The sequence below is a fragment of the Nerophis ophidion genome, linkage group LG21 (genome assembly GCF_033978795.1).
Source record: "Nerophis ophidion isolate RoL-2023_Sa linkage group LG21, RoL_Noph_v1.0, whole genome shotgun sequence".
Classification (NCBI taxonomy): domain Eukaryota; kingdom Metazoa; phylum Chordata; class Actinopteri; order Syngnathiformes; family Syngnathidae; genus Nerophis; species Nerophis ophidion.
In genome coordinates, this window is record NC_084631.1 from 32,271,112 (window position 1) to 32,292,627 (window position 21,516).

Here is a 21,516-nt window from a genome sequence, read left to right on the forward strand (position 1 = left end):
TAGTCTGCTGCATTGTGCTCATCTGCTAAACACCTATCTGCTAACCCGCACCGTCTCTCCTCTCTGCCTGCCTCTGCCGTGAGCACTGACTCCATGTGCTCTAAATACTCACTGCTGATTGGCTGTTACCGCTCTGAGTATGCACTGCTGATTAGCTGTTACATGCGCTCTGTATATGCACTTCTGATTGGCTGTTCCTTCTCTGCAAGTAACCAATTAGGTGGTTGTGTGGGTGGGACAATGCTGGGTGCTGCAGAGAATTACTGACAGATGCGGTACGAAGCGTAGAAACTTGTTAAGACTTTAGCACCAAATGATAATATAAATACATTTAATAAAGTCAAATACAAATAAGGCAACAAGAGTATCCTACACTTCTCTTTTGTAAAGTATATCTGAACATCTGATATGGGCATTTGCATCAACTATATGATTTGCCTGGCAGAAAAAAAAAGTGTTTATTTATTTTTTATTTTTTAAGACCTTAGTTTAGGCAGTGGCCGCCTTAACAACAAAGCGCCATTGGAGTCCATTTCCCCACATAGACAGTGTGGATATAGGTATGTCAAAGTATTATTTTCATCACTTCATTGCATGTTTTGTCACCCATAACTAAAGTCCATACTGATAATGGTTAACATTATGAGCAAAAATAGATATAAAAGAATTGCCCTTTCAGAACTTTGCTTGTAGGCCTGAGCGATATAGCGATACATTTTTGTCTTTTGTTGCAGAAGATTTAAAAAATTAAAAATTGATTTGTATCTCCTCTTGCTGCAGCATACTTTTTCCCCCAAGGAACTTAAGTAGATTTACACACCTAGAAAAACAGAGCTAATACTATTGAAAGTGAGACATTTGTTCCAAAAAAAAAAGAAAAATAGTTTTCAATGGTTTTGTAATTTCATTCTACTAGTTTTTGATCAAATAAAACAAAAATTGGCTGTAGTTTTTTTTCCTCAAAATTGTTTAGTCCTTTCAGGCAAGACAAACTTACCTTGCTAATCACTTATTGTTGCAAGATAATCAGACTACGGACAATAATGCCCGTGTTTTGAGACATTCACAGTATACACAACTTTCCGTCCAGACAATAATTCCTGTGTTTTGAGACATTCACAGTATATACAGCTTTCCGTCCAGACAATAATGCCTGTGTTTTCATACATTCACAATATATATAGCTTCCGTCCAGACAATAATGACTGTGTTTTGAGACATTCAGAGTATACATAGCTTTCCGTCCAGACAATAATGCCCGTGTTATGAGACATTTACAGTATATATAGCTTTCCGCCCAAACAATAATGCCCGTGTTTTGAGACGTTCACAGTATATACAGCTTTCCATCCAGACAATAATGCCTGTGTTTTCAGACATTCACAGTATATACAGCTTTCCGTCCAGACAATAATGCCTGTGTTTTGAGACATTCACAGTATATACAGCTTTCCGTCCAGACAATAATGCCTGTGTTTTCAGACATTTACAGTATATACAGCTTCCGTCCAGACAATAATGCCTGTGTTTTGAGACATTCAAAGTATGTACAGCTTTCCGTCCAGACAATAATTCCTGTGTTTTCAGACATTCACAGTATATACAGCTTCCGTCCAGACAATAATGCCTGTGTTTTGAGACATTCACAGTATGTACAGCTTTCCGTCCAGACAATAATTCCTGTGTTTTCAGACATTCACAGTATATACAGCTTCCGTCCAGACAATAATGCCTGTGTTTTGAGACATTCACAGTATATACAGCTTTCCATCCAGACAATAATGCCTGTGTTTTCAGACATTTACAGTATATACAGCTTTCCGTCCAGACAATAATGCCCGTGTTGTGAGACATTCACAGTATATACAGCTTTCCGTCCAGACAATAATGCCCATGTTTTAAGACATTCACAGTATATAGAGCTTTCCATCCAAACATCATGTCGCTCAAACCATAAGCGTTGGAAATTCCACATAGGGTAGTCATGACACCTTAATCCTAGTTGGGAACTCTAAGGGAGAAAGTTTCTGCAAGACCGAAAAAAATGGAGGTTTTAGGTATCAAGTTTATTTTTGGTGATTGCTCTCCAAGTTTTCTCTCACAACTGCTTTCCCTATTGGCTTCACTCACGGTGACCCAAGCATTCCGTTTCCTTCGTAATGCGCTCACGGCTAGCGTGGCGGCAGAGTCCAGTCTTCCAACCTCTTTTCGCTTTATCTGCCACGTCCAGCTTTGTTGCCCTGAATCTATCGGCTCATGACGTCGACTGGGGGGAAAAAAAGACGACACCATTTGCGACACATCAGGAAGCCTGCGAAAATTGCTTTGGATTACGGCCAGAAAATTATAGCAATGAAGTATGCATCAGTCTCGGTTTTTGCGGAACATGATGCATTATGTATTGTGTGAACTTGTTTATTATTATGATTATGTGGCATGAAGCCGCCTATAATGGCTGCAGGTTTAGAGTGTTCAAACACAGCCATCTGAGGCTTTGATTAACCTTCTGCCCATCCAGCTGGAAGGGGGGGAGAATGTAGTTTCATGGCGTTTTGCTGGCAGATACGTTTAACATAAAAATGTTTTGCACTGGGACAGGCTTGGGCCCCTGGATGATGTTTCCATAAAGCATTTCATTAGCCTTTAAAGCGCTAAGCTGGCGTTTTTAGTATGTGAGAAAGAAAACAAGACAATGAAGTTGTCTATCAAGACTGCGTTTATTTAAAAACACAAACATGGCCGCACATCCCAATCAGGATGCAGTGCGTTATCAGCTGCACGTAGCAAGCAGCCGATTCTGGCTAAAAAGTACCGTAAATTCTGGACTGTAAGCCGCTACTTTTACTTCCGACCCTTTGAACTAGGGCTGGGTGATATGCTCTTTTTAAAGTTAAAGTAAAAGTACCAATGATTGTGAGTTGAAATGGAAACTCAAGACAACCATGACATTGTTCTGTACAAGTGTATGTAAAGTTTTGATCGTGACTGTATATCTGCGCCTTGTAGTCCGGTGCGGTTAATCGGGGAAAGCATTTTTTTCCCTAAAGTTTAGTGGGTGTGGCTTATACACCGCTGTGCTCTATAGTCTGGAAACTTAGTTTCCACCACGAGGCAGACTGTGTAAACTTTGGGGACAAAAGAGACGGGAGGTCATTCCTCCTGGCGGACAGGACAGGTGTTCACGTGCTGAGGGCGAGCCTGGGTCAGTCTATGATGTCTATCATGTGACTCACAGCGTCTGTGTGTGCAGCCTCATCTTTGTCTACAAGAACACACTCGAAGGGGCTGTGGAGATTGACTCTATGTTTTATCGCAAAGTGGCGTCTGGGCTTTGTTGTCGGGTCTCATGCAAGCATCTGGTGCGATGTTACCATGACTCATCCAGATGTTTACTTTGGACCCGACCAACTATAGTCTGTATTGTTAATTCTGCAGTGTGTTGCGTCGGACCAGCTCTTCTTCCCAGGGAATCTAAGTAACAAGTCAATCCCAAATTATTTCGATGACATACAGTATATGCTGAGTAAGAAGGACCATCAAGACAGAATTGTAATATTTTCAAATTTGTTGAGGATTCTTTCCGCCATCACTTTTTTTTTTCCTTTGTCAACCTCGCCGTCTATTGGGTCTTTGAATGTATTGTATCTTTTACAAAGGGACTCTAACCCGAGAATGTATCACACAAAAGGACTCTAACCCGTCACTTTATCGTAACATTCGAAAGGGACTCTAACCAGAATTTATCATACAAAGGGACTAACCCAAGACTTAATTGTACGAAGGGACTCTAACCCGAGAATTTAACATACGAAGGGACTCCAACCCAAGACTTTATTGTATGAAGGGTCTCTAACCTGAGAATTCATCATACGAAGGGACTCTAACCCAATACTTTATTGTACGAAGGGACTCTAACTCGAGAATTTATTGTACGAAGGGACTCTAACCCAAGGCTTTATTGTATGAAGGGACTCTAACCCGAGAATTTATCATACGAAGGGACTCTAACCCGTCACTTTATCGTACCTTTCGAAAGGGACTCTAACCTGAGAATTTATCTTACGAAGGGACTCTAACCCAAGATTTTATTGTACGAAGGGACTCTACCTCTAGAATTTATCGTACGAAAGGACTCTAACCCAGGACTTTATTGTACAAAGGGACTCTAACCCGAGAATTTATCATACGGAAGGACTCTAACCCAAGACTTTAGTGTACGAAGGGACTCTAACTCAGGACTTTATTGTACAAAGGGACTCTAACCCAAGAATTTATCATACAAAGGGACTCTAACCCAGGACTATATTGTACAAAGGGACTCTAACCTGAGAATTTATCATACAAAGGGACTCTAACCTGAGACTTAATTGTATGAAGGGACTTTAACCAGAGAATTTATCGTACAAAGGGACTCTAACCCAAGACTTTATTGTATGAAGGGACTCCAACCCGAGAATTTATCGTACGAAGGGACTCTAACCCAAGACTTTATTGTATGAAGGGACTCTAACCCGAGAATGTATCATACAAAGGGACTCTAACCCGTCACTTTATCGTACCATTCGAAAGGGGCTCTAACCCGAGAATTTATCATACGAAGGGACTCTAACCCAAGACTTTATTGTACGAAGGGACTCTAACTTGAGAATTTATCGTACGAAGGGACTCTAACCCAAGACTTTATTGTATGAAGGGACTTTAACCCGAGAATTTATCATACTAAGGGACTCCAACCCGTCACTTTATCGTACCATTTGAAAGGGACTCTAACCTGAGAATTTATTTTACGAAGGGACTCTAACCCAAGACTTTATTGTACGAAGGGACTCTAACCCGAAAATTTATCATACAAAGGGACTCTAACCCAAAATTTAAATATACGAAGGGACTCTAACCAGAGAATTTATCGTACGAAGGGACTCCAACCCAAGACTTTATTGTATGAAGGGACTCTAAGCCGAGAATTTATTGTACGAAGGGACTCTTAACCCGTCACTCTTTTAGGCAAAGACCAAAGATCCATGGAGCTCACTTGTCAGTAAAGCAGCCCGTCACTGTAGTCCAGACTACAATGACGTGAGTTGACCACCATTTACAACTATTATGTAGAGGCGGGTAAGCTAAAAATTCACTCAACACTACAATATTATAACTCTGCCTATGAGGTCCAAAACAGTGTTTGACTTACAGACTTCAGGACTGACTCCTAATGCAGATGTTACAAAAAGGCTCTACTTACTTTGATTTATGTTTTGGCCAAGCGAGTCTGTCCAGAAGAGTGGAAGAGATGTTCAATCCTCAGCGTGTCATCCCGGACGAGCCCCCAAATCGAAGGGGCGTGGAGATTGACTCCATGTTTAATCGGAAAGTGGCGTCTGGGCTTTGTTGTCGGGTCACATGCAAGCAAGCATCTGGTGCGATGTTACCATGATTTATCCAGATGTGTACTTTGGACCCGACCAACTCTAGTGTTTATTGTTCATTCTGCAGTGCTTTTCACTTTGTAATTTATTCCCCCCCAACGTTGCGCTTTTGATGTGTGTGTGTGTAATGTTCCCCCACTTTTGCATGCATGTGTTGTTGTGTTGCTGGGATAATGACTATGATCAGGGCTGATCAACTCCCACTCTAAATGAACGAAATGTGGCTAATTCATATGCCTGGAACAAAGCCTGCATCACACTACATCATTAATACACTGACTGGCTCATAAATATACATCCATTCCAGTCGGGCTGAAAGGAGCATGGTCTTGCAGCTGTCAACAGTCAGAAGGGTGTGCAGGAGGAATGTTGGGAGGAGTTTGACGTTTTGTGTCCATTCATCCATCAGGTGGTGGCTGAGGTGAGGCGAGGCGTGTGAAACTATGTGGCTTCTCTGCTCCTGCCTGGCTCTGCTGGCCCTCAGCTTCAGGTCATGTGACACGCTGGCGTCAGAACAAGGTAAGGACTCGGGTTGTCCCGGTACCAATGTTTTGGTGCCGGTACCAAAATGCATTTTGATACTTTTCCATACTTTTCTAAACAAAGGGGACCACAAAAAACGGCATTATTGGCTTTATTTTAACAAACAAATCTTACAGCCTATTAAATATTTGTTTTTTATTCCAATTAAAGAACAATTTTGTGCTTAAATAAAATAGTGAGCATTCTAATTTGTCTGATGACACAGTTTGTCAACCTTATGAGAGACAAACTGTAAAAAATGGATTATTAATCCACTTGTTCATTCACTGTTAATATCTGGTTATTTTCCGTTTCTACACTTCAGTATTGACAGTCAAAGTTGCATCAGTTGTGAGAGATGACATCAGATGTGCAAGTGCATTGTCAAAGTTGCATCAGATGTGTAAGTGGGACAGTATTGACAGTCAGAATTGCATCAGATGTGTAAGTGGGACCATATTGACAGTCAAAGTTGCATCTGGTGTGTAAATGGGACAATCGGAGTTGCTAAGAATGAACAAATCACAAAATATTCTATGGGAGCTGCTTGGGGTCATGTTTGACCCCAATTGTGGAAGAGTGGGGTAGTGTAACAAAAACTGCAATTTCTTAAAATTAATTAAAAATTTTAAAAAAAATAGCAAATGGCCTCATGTGCCAAAAATGTTGTATTAGGAATGCCTGAAATATAAAAATATTACAACTTTTCATTTGGACCATTTTGAAGAATACAGCAACACAGTGAAACAGTGGGGTTAGTGCATGTGCCTCACAATACGAAGGTCCTGAGTAGTCCTGGGTTCAAACCCCTGCTCGGGATCTTTTCTGTGTGGAGTTTGCATGTTCTCCCCATGACTGCGTGGCTTCCATCCGGCTTCCTCCCACCCTCCAAAGACATGCACCTGGGGGTAGGTTGATTGGCAACACTAAATTGGCCCTAGTGCATGGGTGTCAAACTCTGGCCCGCCGTGTAATTTAATTTGGCCCTTGAGGCAATATCAATTTAGCATTAGAGCTGGCCCGCCGGTGTTATACAGCGTCGGTGCCGCTGTAACACCGCATTCACCGCTAATACTCATACTTGCCAACCCTCCTAATTTTCCCGGTAGACTCCCGAAGTTCAGTGCCCCTCCCGAAAATCTCCCGAGGCAACCATTCTCCCAAATTTCTACTGATTTCCACCTGGACAACTATAATCGGGGCGTGCATTTAAGGCACTGCCTTTAGCGTTCTCTACAACCTGTCATCACGTCCGCTTTTCCTCCATACTAACAGCGTGTCACATATCACACACACACACACGCACAAGTGAATGCAAGGCATACTTGGTCAACAGCCATACAGGTCACACAGAGTGACCGTATAAACAATTTTAGCACTGTTACAAATATGCGCCACACTGTGAACCCACACCAAACAAGAATGACAAACACATTTCGGGTGAACATCCGCACCGTAACACAACAGAACAAATACCCATAACCCCTTGCAGCACTAACTCTTCCGGGAAACTTCCAGAAAACGGACCAATAATTAACGTTTTATTCATGCATTTTCTCTTGCTACTTTCAGGCTTGAATGTTTGATTCATTCATTATTGTTATTTTATTTTCAAATTTATTATTAGCCTGTGGAAAAAATTTGATGTTTACCTCTGAAGATTGCAAATAGAAAAAAAAGGCATAACATTTTTATTTACATTTTATTTGATATGCCATTGATATTTTATTCAAATTTTTATTTTTATTATTTGAAACTGGATTTTGCATGTCACTAAAGTTATATAAGCCCTGCTTGTTCAATATTTAATGAAAAACTTGTTTGGGTCCCTATTAAAAGGTTCATTTGTTCAACCTTGGCTCGCGGCTTTGTTCCGTTTAAAATTTTGGCCCACTCTGTATTTGAGTTTGACACCCCTGCCCTAGTGTGTCTATCTGTGTTGGCCCTGCGATGAGGTCCCGACTTGTCCAGGGTGTACCTAGCCAACCGCTCGAATGCAGCTAGGATAGGCCCCAGCTCCCCCTGCGACCCCAAAAAGGGGACAAGTGGTAGAAAATGGATGGATGACCGTGGGGTCCTTTTTGATGTACGCATGAAAGGGTTAACTCCTCCACCTGATTGATTTGTGGCAACTTTATTAAGAAAACATTTGATTAAAGCAGGTGTTCCTTGACCCTCCAGTCCCACTTTATAGCATTGCTTGAGCTGATGTGGCTTAAAGCTTGGCATTTTATGGAGCACAATTAATTACGGCTTACTTTTGTTTCAGCTGCTGGCCGTTTGTGGCAAGGTGGTTTCACTTTATGAGCCCTCAGTTTTTTCCCCGGTGTTGATACGAACGATAGATCTTCCATGCTGTGTGCCAGTGAGTCTCAGCAGCAACCAGGTGACACAAAAGTGTTGTTTTTTCTGCTGAGCTACATTTATTTAGCTCTGAAATGCCGTGCTCCCTCGCGGTGCTTTCCGGGTTCTCTCCTGCCACATGACGAAGGTGGCATGTCAGTCCCTCGTAGCTCGATGAAGCTCCAAAAGGCGCTTTGAGGAACCCCTCCTGGGACACCCTCATCATTGGCTAGTCAGACGAGACTGCGCCAGCTTGCTCGCTCCCTCGGCGCGTCTTCCGCAGTGCTTTGAGAGAAAGTACTTTCTCAAGTGCAGCAGATATATTTTGTTGCACACAAACATGGACCCGACTGTTTCTCTGACTCATCCAAATCTCTACTTACCGGTAATTTGCTGACATTATGTCTGGGGAGCAGGTTTAATTAAAACTAGTGTTGAGGAATAGTGCTGCAGAACCGAAACGGATTATCCAAAGAGAATGGCCCTCTCGGGCATATCAAATTGCTGTGGTGAGGTGATATGTTTCTGTGCAGTCTCAAGTTTGTTTTATTTATGTATGTGTTCATGTAGAAATTGCCATCCTTTGAGTGTTTACCATATTTTTCGGACTATAAGTCGCATTTTTTTCCATAGTTTGGCCGGGGGCGCGACTTATACTCAGGAGCGACTTATGTGTGAAATTATTAACACATTACTGTAAAATATCATATAATATTATTTAGCTCATTCACGTAAGAGACTAGACGTATAAGATTTCATGGGATTTATCGATTAGGAGTGACAGATTGTTTGGTAAACGTATAGCATGTTCTATATGTTATAGTTATTTGAATGACTCTTACCATAATATGTTACGTTATCACACCAGGCACCTTCTCAGTTGGTTATTTATGCGTCATATAAGGTACACTTATTCAGCCTGTTGTTCACTATTCTTTATTGATTTTAAATTGCCTTTCAAATGTCTATTCTTGGTGTTGGGTTTTATCAAATAAATTTGCCCAAAAAATGTGACTTATACTCCTGTGCGGCTTATACATGTTTTTTCCCTTCTTTATTATGCATTTTCATCAGGAGCGACTTATACTCCGCAAAAATACGGTAATTGAGGTTTCAAAAATCGAGTTTTAAAATACTTTTTTTTTTGGGCCATATACGCATTTACTTGTATAAGTCCGATGTAAGTTGTGCTTTTGTAACCTGTTTTGAAAATTTTTTGCTGTCAGTCTTTAACGAAATAGTATATAGTAAGAATTAGAGATGTCCGATAATGGCTTTTTTGCTGATATTCTGATATTGTCCAACTGTTAATTACCGATTCCGATATCAACCGATATATACAGTCGTGGAAAGAACACATTATTATGCCTAATTTTGTTGTGATGCCCTGCTGGATGCATTAAACAATGTAACAAGATTTTCCAAAATAAATCTACTCAAGTGACGGAAAAACAAATTCAAACATGGCACTGCCATATTTAAGTCACAAAGTGCATTATTTTTTTTAACATGCCTCAAAACAGCAGTTTGGAATTTGGGACATGCTCTCTGTAAGAGAGCATGAGGAGGTTGAGATGGGCAGGGTTGAGGGGGCAGGGTTGAGGTGGGGGTGGGGTGGGGCGTATGGAGGGTGTATATTGTAGCATCCTGGAAGAGTTAGTGCTGCAAGGGGTTCTGGGTATTTGTTCTGTTGTGTTTATGTTGTGTTACAGTGCAGATGTTCTCCCGAAATGTGTATGTGGGGGAAAATCTATTCCTATGTAAAATCATGGCCTAATAACTAGATATGTCCGATAATGGCTTTTTTGCCGATATCCGATATTCCGATATTGTCCAACTGTTAATTACCGATTCCGATATTAACTGACACATACAGTGGTGAAATTAACACAATATTATGCCTAATTTTGTTGTGATGCCCCGCTGGATGCATTAAACAATGTAACAAGGTTTTCCAAAATAAATCAACTCAAGTTATGGAAAAAAAATGCCAACATGGCACTGCCATACTTATTATTTAAGTCACAAAGTGCATTATTTTTTTTAACATGCCTCAGAACAGCAGCTTGGAATTTGGGACATGCTCTCCCTGAGAGGTGGGCGGGGTTGGGATGTACATTGTAGCGTCCCGGAAGAGTTAGTGCTGCAAGGGATTCTGGGTATTTTTTTCTGTTGTGTTTATGTTGTGTTACGGTGCGGATGTTCTCCCGAAATGTGTTTGTCATTCTTGTTCACAGTGTGGCGCTTATGTTTATACGGCCACCCTCAGTTTGACCTGTATGCCTGTTAACTAAGTATGGCTTGCATTCACTTGTGTGTGTGAAAGGCCGTAGGTATTAGTGATTGGGCCGGCATGCAGAGGCAGTGCCTTTAAGGTTTATTGGCTATGTACTTCTCCCTACATCCGTGTACCACTTCGTACAGCGGCGTTTTAAAAAGTCATACATTTTACTTTTTGAAACCGATAGCGATAATTTCCGATATTACATTTTAAAGCAGACCTAGGCAAATTAAGGCCCGTGGGCCACGTGCTTCCCCTTAAGCTTTCAATCTGGCCCGCCGGACATTCCCAAACTATTTTTTTTAGATCTTTAAGGTGGAAAGTGTAGCTGCCATTATGATGTGCAGTCATGTTTTTTGTAAGTCTTGAACAATACAAAGTATTTCAATGGTTGGAATCTGCACTTTCGCATGATAATAGTTACTATGGTAATCTAATTAGTTACTATGGTAATCGAAGTCACAGCTGCTCAGACGAGGCACCAAGCTGAAATGACAGGCACGTACTCCTTCCGTGTCGAGGACAGACACGGAAGGAGGTTTTTACAACAAAGTTCTAAAGCTTAGTGATATATCAGATATACATGAGTGTAGGGTTTTTTTTTTTTACCCTTCGCGTTCATGTTTCGCGGTGTTGCACTTTTGTTGCGTTTTGCTTAATTGTAAAATATGTGGATGAAGAGGGTAGGTGACGTTTGTATGTTATTAATATTCAGGGTTTTATCGTTCATAGTTAATATTGTAAATCCCTCATTCTTTATTTTCTTGTACAATCTGGGAGTCTCATTCAGTAAACAAATTTAAAATTCCATTCCGTTTTTTAAGGCTGTCTGTCCATGACGTTTTTAGCATTCAGACATTATTGTGAGGTTTGATATACCGGCCCCCAGGCACATTGTTGTCTCTAAATTTGGCCCCCACGTCAAAATAATTGCCCAGGCCTGTTCTAAAGGATTTATCAGCCGATATCGGACATCTCGAGTAAGAATCAGTTTGTTTGGGGAATTTTGTTGAATCGACTCAGAATCTAATCATTACCCCTGCAAGTATTGTAATCAAATTGTGAGTTGCAAGACTCTCGTCCCTCATGTTTAAGTAAAAACGTATTGACTTTTGTGTTGCCAGGTGCGACAGCCACATAGAACCCAAACAATCTAGAATTAATTAAATGATAAACTCTCAAGAGGTGCTTTTGTTGGCCTTTAATGTCACTTCCCTTCAATAGTGGGGCAATAAATTGACTTACTGCCTTGTGAAAAGTGAGAAACCGCTTATTTAGAATCAGGATATTTGAATAATGTTTAATTTCCGTTCATGAGAAGTTTGCCGTTTGCTTTGGCATCGTGTTTTGGATTGTTATCAGCCTCTGCTGTGCAGCATATTTTGCGATCCGTTTTGCAACGTTTGGCTGAAGGTGAGCTGATAGTACACCCTCAGTCACATTTAGTATTCATGATTGGACTTCTATCAGCACAGACATTATTAACACGCATTAGCAACCAAGGTACAAACCCTGTGTCCATATGAGTTAGGAAATTGTGATAGATGTAAATATAAACGGAATACAATGATTTGTAAATCCTTTTCAACCCATATTCAGTTGAACATGCTACAAAGACAACATATTTGATGTTCAAACTGATAAACATGTTTTTTTTGTTGTTGCAAATAATCATTAACTTTAGAATTTGATGCCAGCAACACGTGACAAAGAAGTTGGGAAAGGTGGCAATAAATACTGATAAAGTTGAGGAATGCTCATCAAACACTTATTTGGAACATCCCACAGGTGTGCAGGCTAATTGGGAACAGGTGGGTGCCATGATTGGGTTGAAAAACAGCTTCCCAAAAAATGCTCGATCTTCACAAGAAAGGATGGTGCGAGGTACACCCCTTTGTAGTGGGAGAGTGGCTTTGCGCAACCCGAGGGTCCCTGGTTCAATCCCCACCAAGTACCAACCTCGTCACGTCCGTTGTGTCCTGAGCAAGACACTTCACCCTTGCTCCTGATGGGTGCTGGTTAGCGCCTTACATGGCAGCTCCCTCCATCAGTGTGTGATTGTGTGTGTGAATGGGTAAATGTGGAAGTAGTGTCAAAGCGCTTTGAGTACCTTGAAGATAGAAAAGCGCTATACAAGTATAACCCATTTATCATTTATAATTTTTTTGTCCACAACTGCGTGAGCAAATAGTCAAACAGTTTAAGAAAAACGTTTCTCAAAGTGCAATTGCAAGAAATTTAGGGATTTCAACATCTACGGTCCATATTATCATCAAACGGTTCAGAGAATCTGGAGAAATCACTCCACGTAAGCGGCATGGCCGGAAACCAACATTGAATGACCGTGACCTTCGATCCCTCAGGCGGCACTGTATCAAAAACCGACATCAATCTTTAAAGGATATCACCGCATGGGCTCAGGAACACTTCAGAAAACCATTGTCACTAAATACAGTTCGTCTGTAAGTGCAAGTTAAAGCTCTACTATGCAAAGCGAAAGCTATTCATCAACAACATCCAGAAACGCCGCCGGCTTCCTTGGGCCTGAGATCATCTAAGATGGACTGATGCAAAGTGGAAAAGTGTTCTGTGGTCTGACGAGACCACATTTCCAAATTGTTTTTGGAAATATTCGACATCGTGTCATCCGGACCAAAGGGGAAGCGAACCATCCAGACTGTTATGGACGCAAATTTAGAAAAACAGCATCTGTGATGGTATGGGGGTATATTAGTGCCCAAGGCATGGGTAACTTACACATCTGTGAAGGCACCATTAATACTGAAAGGTACATACAGGTTTTGGAACAACATACGCTGCCATCTAAGCGCTGTCTTTTTCATGGACGCCCCTGTTTATTTCAGCAAGACAATGCCAAGCCACATTCAACACGTGTTACAACAGCGTGGCTTCGTAAAAAAAAGAGTGCGGGTACTTTGCTGGCCCGCCTGCAGTCCAGACCTGTCTCCCATCGATAACTACTTTGACCAACTACTTTGGCACGTGTTGCAGCCATGAAATTCTAAGTTAATTATTATTTGCAAAAAAAAATAAAGTTTATGAGTTTGAACATCAAATATGTTGTCTTTATAGAGCATTCAACTGAATATGGGTTGAAAAGGATTTGCAAATCACTGTATTCCGTTTATATTTACATCTAGCTCATTTTACCAACTCATATGGAAACGGGGTTTGTACTTCAATATTTCACTATTTTGAGTGGATTAATATTGGCCTGTGTCTTAATGAATCGCTCGAGGATGATAGACAAAGTGCTGTGTAACATTTCTTCTTACTCGCGTGCATGACTTTGAGGGGACCTTTTAAGGAGGAAATATTGTTGTGTTAAACCTTTATGTGGTGTTACTTCCTGACTTCTGATTATTCTAATATCCTATCCTACCAATGTCTTTTTTTATGCAAAGCAGAGGCACGTGAAATGAATGTAAAACATAATTATGATTGTGAGCGAGGTTTACAAAAAATACAGACTGACGTATCATTTGTTCAGAATCTTAACAGGCCTGTTCTGGACCAACCCAATTAGGAACTACTTTGTATACATCTGGAGTCATAGCAGAGAAGAGGCTCACAGTTCTTTGTGTCCAGGCTGCAAATGAATTGTGCATGTATGTACAGAGCGAAACGTACATCTTTCTTCACTGTCACTAGAACCTCCCGATGCCATCGTTGAAATTAATGAGCCAGTCAATAGATTCGGTTTGTTGGTGAATGTCACAACCTTTCCACATTCGATACTCTAACATTTAAAAATGCAGAACAGGATTAATTTTTAAAAATGCAGAGAACAAACTAAGAATTGACAGAAGAAAGTTCAATTGCAACAAATTAGCTTCTTTTTTTTAAACTCTCTATTTATTTCTCTCACGACGTAATATCCCTCTCCTACAGCGTCCTTTGTGATCAGTTATGATCCCGTGACTTTTATGACAGCCAATAGCTGCTTCCCTTAATGAGGAGTTGGCAACAGTGGGTGGAAAGTTGACTGACCATTAGTTCACGGAGGTCTAAACACCAGAACTGTATAGACAAAGTCTGGAGTTGATTCCAGCTTTGGAATGTGGTTTCTCACAACAAAATCTGAATATACAAACCCACCAGTAATGGCAACACCACCAAACAGAACTTTGGTACCGAACTACCAAACTAGAACTTTGTTTCAGGCTTTGGAATGTGGTTTCTCATAACACAATCTGATTATACAAACCCACCAGTAATGGCAACACCACCAAACAGAACTTAAGTAGTGAACTACCAAACTAGAACTTTGATTCCAGCTTTGGAATGTGGTTTCTCAGAACACAATCTGATTATACAAACCCACCAGTAATGGCAACACTACCTAACAGAACTTTGGTAGTGAACTACCAAACTAGAACTTTGATTGTAGCTTTGGAATGTGTTTTCTCAGAACAAAATCTGATTATACAAACCCACCAGTAGTGGCAACACCACCAAACAGAACTTTAGTAGTGAACTACCAAACTAGAACTTTGATTCCAGCTTTGGAATGTGTTTTTTTCACAACAAAATCTGAATATACAAACCCACCAGAAATGGCAACACCACCAAACAGAACTTTGGTAGAGAACTACCAAGCTAGAACTTTGATTCCAGCTTTGGAATGTGTTTTTTCATGACAAAATCTGATTATACAAACCCACCAGTATATGCAACACTACCAATAAGAACTTTGGTAGTGAACCACCAAACTAGAACTTTGATTCCAGCTTTGGAATTTGGTTTCTCAGAACAAAAATCTGAATATACAAACCCACCAGTAATGGCAACACTACCAAACAGAACTTTGGTGTCAACATACACCACTCTTGACACAAAATTCCTTGAAAGGCGAGATACCAAAAAAAAGGATCGGAAAGTTCAAGGAAGAAGCAATCCCTCACAATTGTATAACAGGGTCAGAGGAACAACTCCCACACAGTCTGCAATCAAGAAACTTATTTGTGACTACAATACACAAGGATTACAGCAAACTGCTATTCATAGACTCAATGGAAAAGCCACTATTTAGATTTGAAATAACATTCTATGGACAGCTAAAATTGTGATTACTTTTCACTAAAAGACAACAATATGGAGGAGATCATCCAAAGCATTACCCTCACACAGAGTGTCTGTATTCCAATTTAGCCTAAACTGTGCATACCTGTCCATAGACAAACCCCGTTTCCATGAGGTGGGAAATTGTGTTAGATGTAAATATAAACGGAATACAATGATATGCAAAGTCTTTTCAACCCATATTCAATTGAATGCACTACAAAGACAAGATATTTGATGTTCAAACTTATAAACTTTATTTTTTATTTTTTGCAAGTAATAATTAACTTAGAATTCCATGGCTGCAACATGTGCCAAAGTAGTTGGAAAAGGGCATGTTCACCACTGTGTTACATCACCTTTTCTTTTAACAACACTCAATAAACGTCTGGGAACTGAGGAAACTAATTGCTGAAGCTCTGAAAGTGGAATTCTTTCTCATTCTAGTTTTATGTACAGCTTCAGTCGTTCAATAGTCCGTGGTCTCCGCTGTCGTATTTTACGCTTCATAATGCGCCACACATTATCGATGGGAGACAGGTCTGGACTGCAGGCGGCCCAGGAAAGTACCCGGTATCTTTATTTACGAAGCCACGCTGTTGTAACACGTGCTGAATGTGGCTCGGCATTGTCTTGCTGGAATAAGCAGGGGCGTCCATGAAAAAGATGGCACTTAGATGGCAGCATATGTTTTTCCAAAATCTATATGTACCTTTCAGCATTAATGGCGCCTTCACGGATGTGTAAGTTGCCCATGCCTTGAGCACTAATGCACTCACATACCATCACAGATGCTGGCTTTTGAACTCTGGATGGTTCGCTTACCCTTTGGTCCGGATGACACAATGTCGAATATTTCCAAAAACAATTTGAAATGTGGACTGGTCAGACCACAGAACACTTTTCCACTTTGCATCAGTCCATCCAAGATGACCTCGGGCCCAGAGAAGCCGGCGGCGTTTCTGGATGTTGTTGATAAATGGCTTTCGCTTTGCATAGTAGAGCTTTAACTTGCACTTACAGATGTAGCGACCAACTGTATTTAGTGACAGTGGTTTTATGAAGTGTTCTTGACCGCATGTGGTAATATCCTTTAGAGATTGATGCCAGTTTTTGGTACAGTGCAGTCTGAGGGATGGAAGGTCACGGTCATTCAATGTTGATTTCCGGCCATGCCGCTTATGTGGAGTGATTTCTCCAGATTCTCTAAACCTTTTGATGATATTATGGACCGTAGATTTTGAAATCTCTAAATTTCTTGCAATTACACTTTGGGAAACGTTTTTCTTAAACTGTTTGACTATTTGCTCACGCAGTTGTGGACAAAGGGGTGTACCTCGCCCCATCCTTTCTTGTGAAAGACTGAGCTTTTTTGGGAAGCTGTTTTTATACCCAATCATGGCACCCACCTGTTCCCAATTAGCCTGCACACCTGTGGGATGTTCCAAATAAGTGTTTGATGAGCATTCCTCAACTTTATCAGTATTTTTTTCCACCTTTCCCAACTTCTTTGTCACGTGTTGCTGGCATCAAATTCTAAAGTTAATGATTATTTGCACACAAAAAAATGTTTATTAGTGTGAACATAAAATATGTTGTCTTTGTAGCATCATATTTGCAAATAATTGTATAACGTTTATATTTACATCCAACACAATTTCCCAATTCATATGGAAACAGGGTTTGTAATATGATAATCCACTGTTTTCACAATTTTTTTTACATTGTCATTATGAGGTATTGGTTGTAGAATTTTGAGGACAAAAAGTAATTGGTTCCATTCTGGAATAAGGCTATAACATAACAAAATGTGGTAAAAGTGAAGCGCTGTGAAGACTTTCCGGATGTACTATGGGATGACCAGAGACTCATCCATAGTTCCTGTTTTCCTTCTAACTAATAATACGGGTGTCTGGTTCGGCGTGCCGCGTTTCTACCGACTTGCTTGAATGCTAAGGGAGGTTGAGGGCTTTCTAAACCAGGGGTTCTAAACATTTTTGACCTTGGGACCCAGCTTTTCCACTACCGTTCAAGTATTACCACTGAATTAGTCATCTTACTCTTGTTGTTAATGAGATCAAAGCATGTGTTCATCACAAAGATGATTATTTATTTAACGCCAAAACCTTAGGTCAGGCTGATTAGAAAAATAAGTACTAATCAAATACACTGAATAAGAAGGGACTCATACAAACCCTATGTGAGGAGAGCTGGACAGAGATTTAAAGTAGAGGTTATAAGTCTTCTATTTGTTCCAGACACAACCTTCTTCAATACATACTGATATTATACCGAGGTCCAACTGTGTGCAAGTGTGAAGGGGCTCGCGGCAGCACCCACTGCTCGTTAAAGACATTCACTACAGAGCGATACATGCTTTTATGTCTTCTAAAATAGTGGTCCTTAAATGGGGGTACGTGTACACCTGGGGGTACTTGAAGGCATGCCAAGGGGTACGTGAGATTTTTAAAGAATATTCTAGAAATAGCAACAATTCAAAAATCATTCATAAATATATTTATTGAATAATACTTCAACAAAATATGAATGTAAGTTCATAAACTGTGAAATGAAATACAACAATGCACTATTCAGTGTCGACAGCTAGATTTTTTGTGGACATGTTCCATAAATATTGATGTTAAAGATTTCTTTTTTTGTTTAGAATTAAGTTCATGAATCCAGATGGATCTCTATTACAATCCCCAAAGAGGGCACTTTAAGTTGATCATTACTTTTATGTGTAGAAATGTTTATTTATAATTGAATCACTTGTATATTTTTCAACAAGTTTTTAGTTATTTTTATATCTTTTTTTCCAAAATAGTTCAAGAAAGACCACTACAAATGAGCAATATTTTGCACCGTTATACAATTTAATAAATCAGAAACTGATGATATAGGGCTGTATTTTACTTCTTTATCTCTTTTTTTTCAACCAAAAATGCTTTGCTCTGTTTAGGGGGTACTTGAATTAAAAAAATGCTCACAGGAGGTACATCACTGAAAAAAGGTTGAGTAACACTGTTTACACGTACCGTATTTTTGAGATTATAAGTCGCTCCGGAGTATACGTCGCACCAGACGAAAATGCATAATAAAGAAGCAAAAAAACATATATACGTCGCACTGGAGTATAAGTCAATTTTTGGGGGTAAATTTATTTGATAAAATCCAACACCAAGAATAGACATTTGAAAGGCAATTTAAAATAAATGAAAAATACTGAACAACAGGCTGAATAAGTGTACGTTATATGACGTATAAATAACCAACTGAGAAGGTGCCTGGTATGTTAACGTAACATATTATGGTAAGAGTCATTCAAATAACTATAACATATAGAACATGCTATACGTTTACCAAACAATCTGTCAATCCTAATCGATAAATCCCATGAAATCTTCTTCCTCGATGTCGCTTCTAAACAACTCTGCCAATTCCAAAGGTATGCGCCGCTTTCTCTTGTCGTTTTCTGCTGCATATTTCACTACGTCCAGCTTGTAATCTGCAGTACATGATTTCCTTTTCGGTGCCATTTTTGTTCAGCCCTTATCAGTTTTTTATAAGTTACCGCGGGGGGGGGGGACAGCGTGGCGAAGTTGGTAGAGTGGCTGTGCCGGTAATCTTAGGTTTACTATTTCAATCCCCACCTTTTACCATTCTAGTCACGTTCGTTGTGTCCTTGGGCAAGACACTTCACCCTTGCTCCTGATGGGTCCTGCTGAGTGCCTTGCAGTGTGTGAATGTGTGTGTGAATGGGCAAATGTGGAAATACTGTCAAAGCGCTTTGGGCTCCTTAAAAAGGGGTAGGAAAGTGCTATACAAGTACAACCCATTTACCATTTACCGCCAACGATGAAATGATCCATTTTAGTAGCTACGGCAGTAGCATATAGCATATAGCAGTTAGCATCCCATTACCCACAATGCACTTCTGCCATGACCCTCCCCCGCAAAATTCTTATTGGCTGACGTGTGTGTGACGATTCCTGACATTTTTTTCGTCTCTTCCGCGAATGAGATAAATAATATTATTTCATATTTTACGGTAATGTGTTAATAATTTCACACATAAGTCGCTCCGGAGCATATGTCGCACTCCCGGCCAAACTATGAAAAAAACTGCGAATTATAGTCCGAAAAATATGATACTTTTGGATTTTGTAGAATTTGGAAAAGTCAACAACACATTTTTTTCCATGGATCGTGTTGCCTTTTGAACTTCCAGTTCGCAACTTGTATACACAAAAATACACACCAATATGACCTTAATGACTCTCACGTTTAAATGTTGGGTATTCTTCAGGCTAATTACATTTAGGCCAGTGGCATAAAAGGGGGATGGTCTGTTCACTCCTCCCCGTACTGCAGTTTTATCTCTGGAAAACAACCAGGAATGTAGTCTTGTTCGTCCCATTTGCTTGCAAGCACAAATGTGAGAGACTCCCCTTAACATATTCCTTTGTGATGTTACCTTTTTAGTGTGTCATTTTAGCCCAATGTAGAGCATTTTGAATAATTGTAATAAATCGACGACATCACACATCAAACACCTATTTTTTTTTCCCCCCTCTCTCTCGTGTGTTGGCTGACTTTAATGGCCCGAGGTACTGGAAAGGCTGAGAGAGAGAAACTACTTTTTGATGATCAGCAGCCTCGTCCAATTATCTGTGAATGCCACACTGTAAAGCACATTCAATAATTCAGGATCTTCTCCTATTAACACAATGCAAAACAAAAAAAACTACACAGAGTGAGCACACTTCTGACCATGTCTCCCTAATGAACACAGACGTATAAAGTGTATTATTCAAGAGGAGATCAAAGCGAACCCAGTGGAAATCTGCAGCCGTGGACACGAGCATTACGCCTTTTTTTGAATCCATCACAATATCTGTATATGTGTATGTACATTAAAGGCCTACTGAAACCCACTACTACCCACCACGCAGTCTGATAGTTTATATATCAATGATGAAATATTAACATTACAACACATGCCAATACGGCCTTTTTAGTTTACTAAATTGCAATTTTAAATTTCCCTGGAGTTTGTTCTTGAAAACGTCACGTAATGATGACGTGTACGCTTGACGTCACGGGCTGTTAGGAGATATGAGCGCTGCGCACACACACAGCTAAAAGTCGTCTGCTTTAACCGCATAATAATACAGTATTTTGGAGATCTGTGTTGCTGAATCGTTTGCAATTTGTTCAATTAATAATGGAAAAGTCAAAGTAGAAAGATGGAGTTGGGAAGCTTTAGCCTTTAGCCACACAAACACACGGTGATTCCTTGTTTAAAATTCACGGAGGCGAAACTTTACTATGGATCACAGCGAACATGGATCCGACCAAATGTTAACCAGCAGGTTTCGTTGAGAAAATTGTGGTAAAAAGTCGCTTTTTACCGAATATCAGCTGAGCTGGTGCCGCCCATAAAGCTGCCGTCGACTTTCCTGAGACACTGCGCGTCAACACACCCGTGGACACACCCCTCCTACTATCAGGTACTATTTAATCTCACTAAAACACTAGCAACACAATAGAAAGATAAGGGATTTCCCAGATTTATCCTAGTAAATGTGTCTAAAAACATCTAAATCCGTCCCAATGCAATCGCGGTTTTTTTTTACTTGTTTTTTTGTTGGGTTTTTTTTAGTCCGTTGCTATCAATATCCTCAAACACGAATCTTTCATCCTTGCTCAAATTAATGGGGAAATTGTCGTTTTCTCGTTCTGAATAGGTGTTTTTTTTTGGAGGCTCCCAGTAAAAATAATGTGAAGATGTGAGGAGCCACCAACATGTGACGTCATCTTCTGCGACTTCCGGTACAGGCAAGGCTTTTTTATTAGCGACCA

General features: G+C 40.2%; 1 protein-coding gene across 4 annotated transcripts in view; it reads left to right on the top strand.

Moving 5' to 3' along the window:
- Window positions 1-21,516, top strand: part of col16a1 (collagen, type XVI, alpha 1) — a 204,872-nt gene that overhangs the window by 8,965 nt on the left and 174,391 nt on the right. For all 4 annotated transcript variants that reach the window (XM_061882490.1, XM_061882491.1, XM_061882492.1 and 1 more), the window contains exon 2: window positions 5,833-5,942. In XM_061882490.1, coding sequence (XP_061738474.1) covers window positions 5,867-5,942 — 76 coding nt within the window. In that variant the 5' untranslated portion in view covers window positions 5,833-5,866. The remainder of the gene's footprint in view (window positions 1-5,832; window positions 5,943-21,516) is intronic.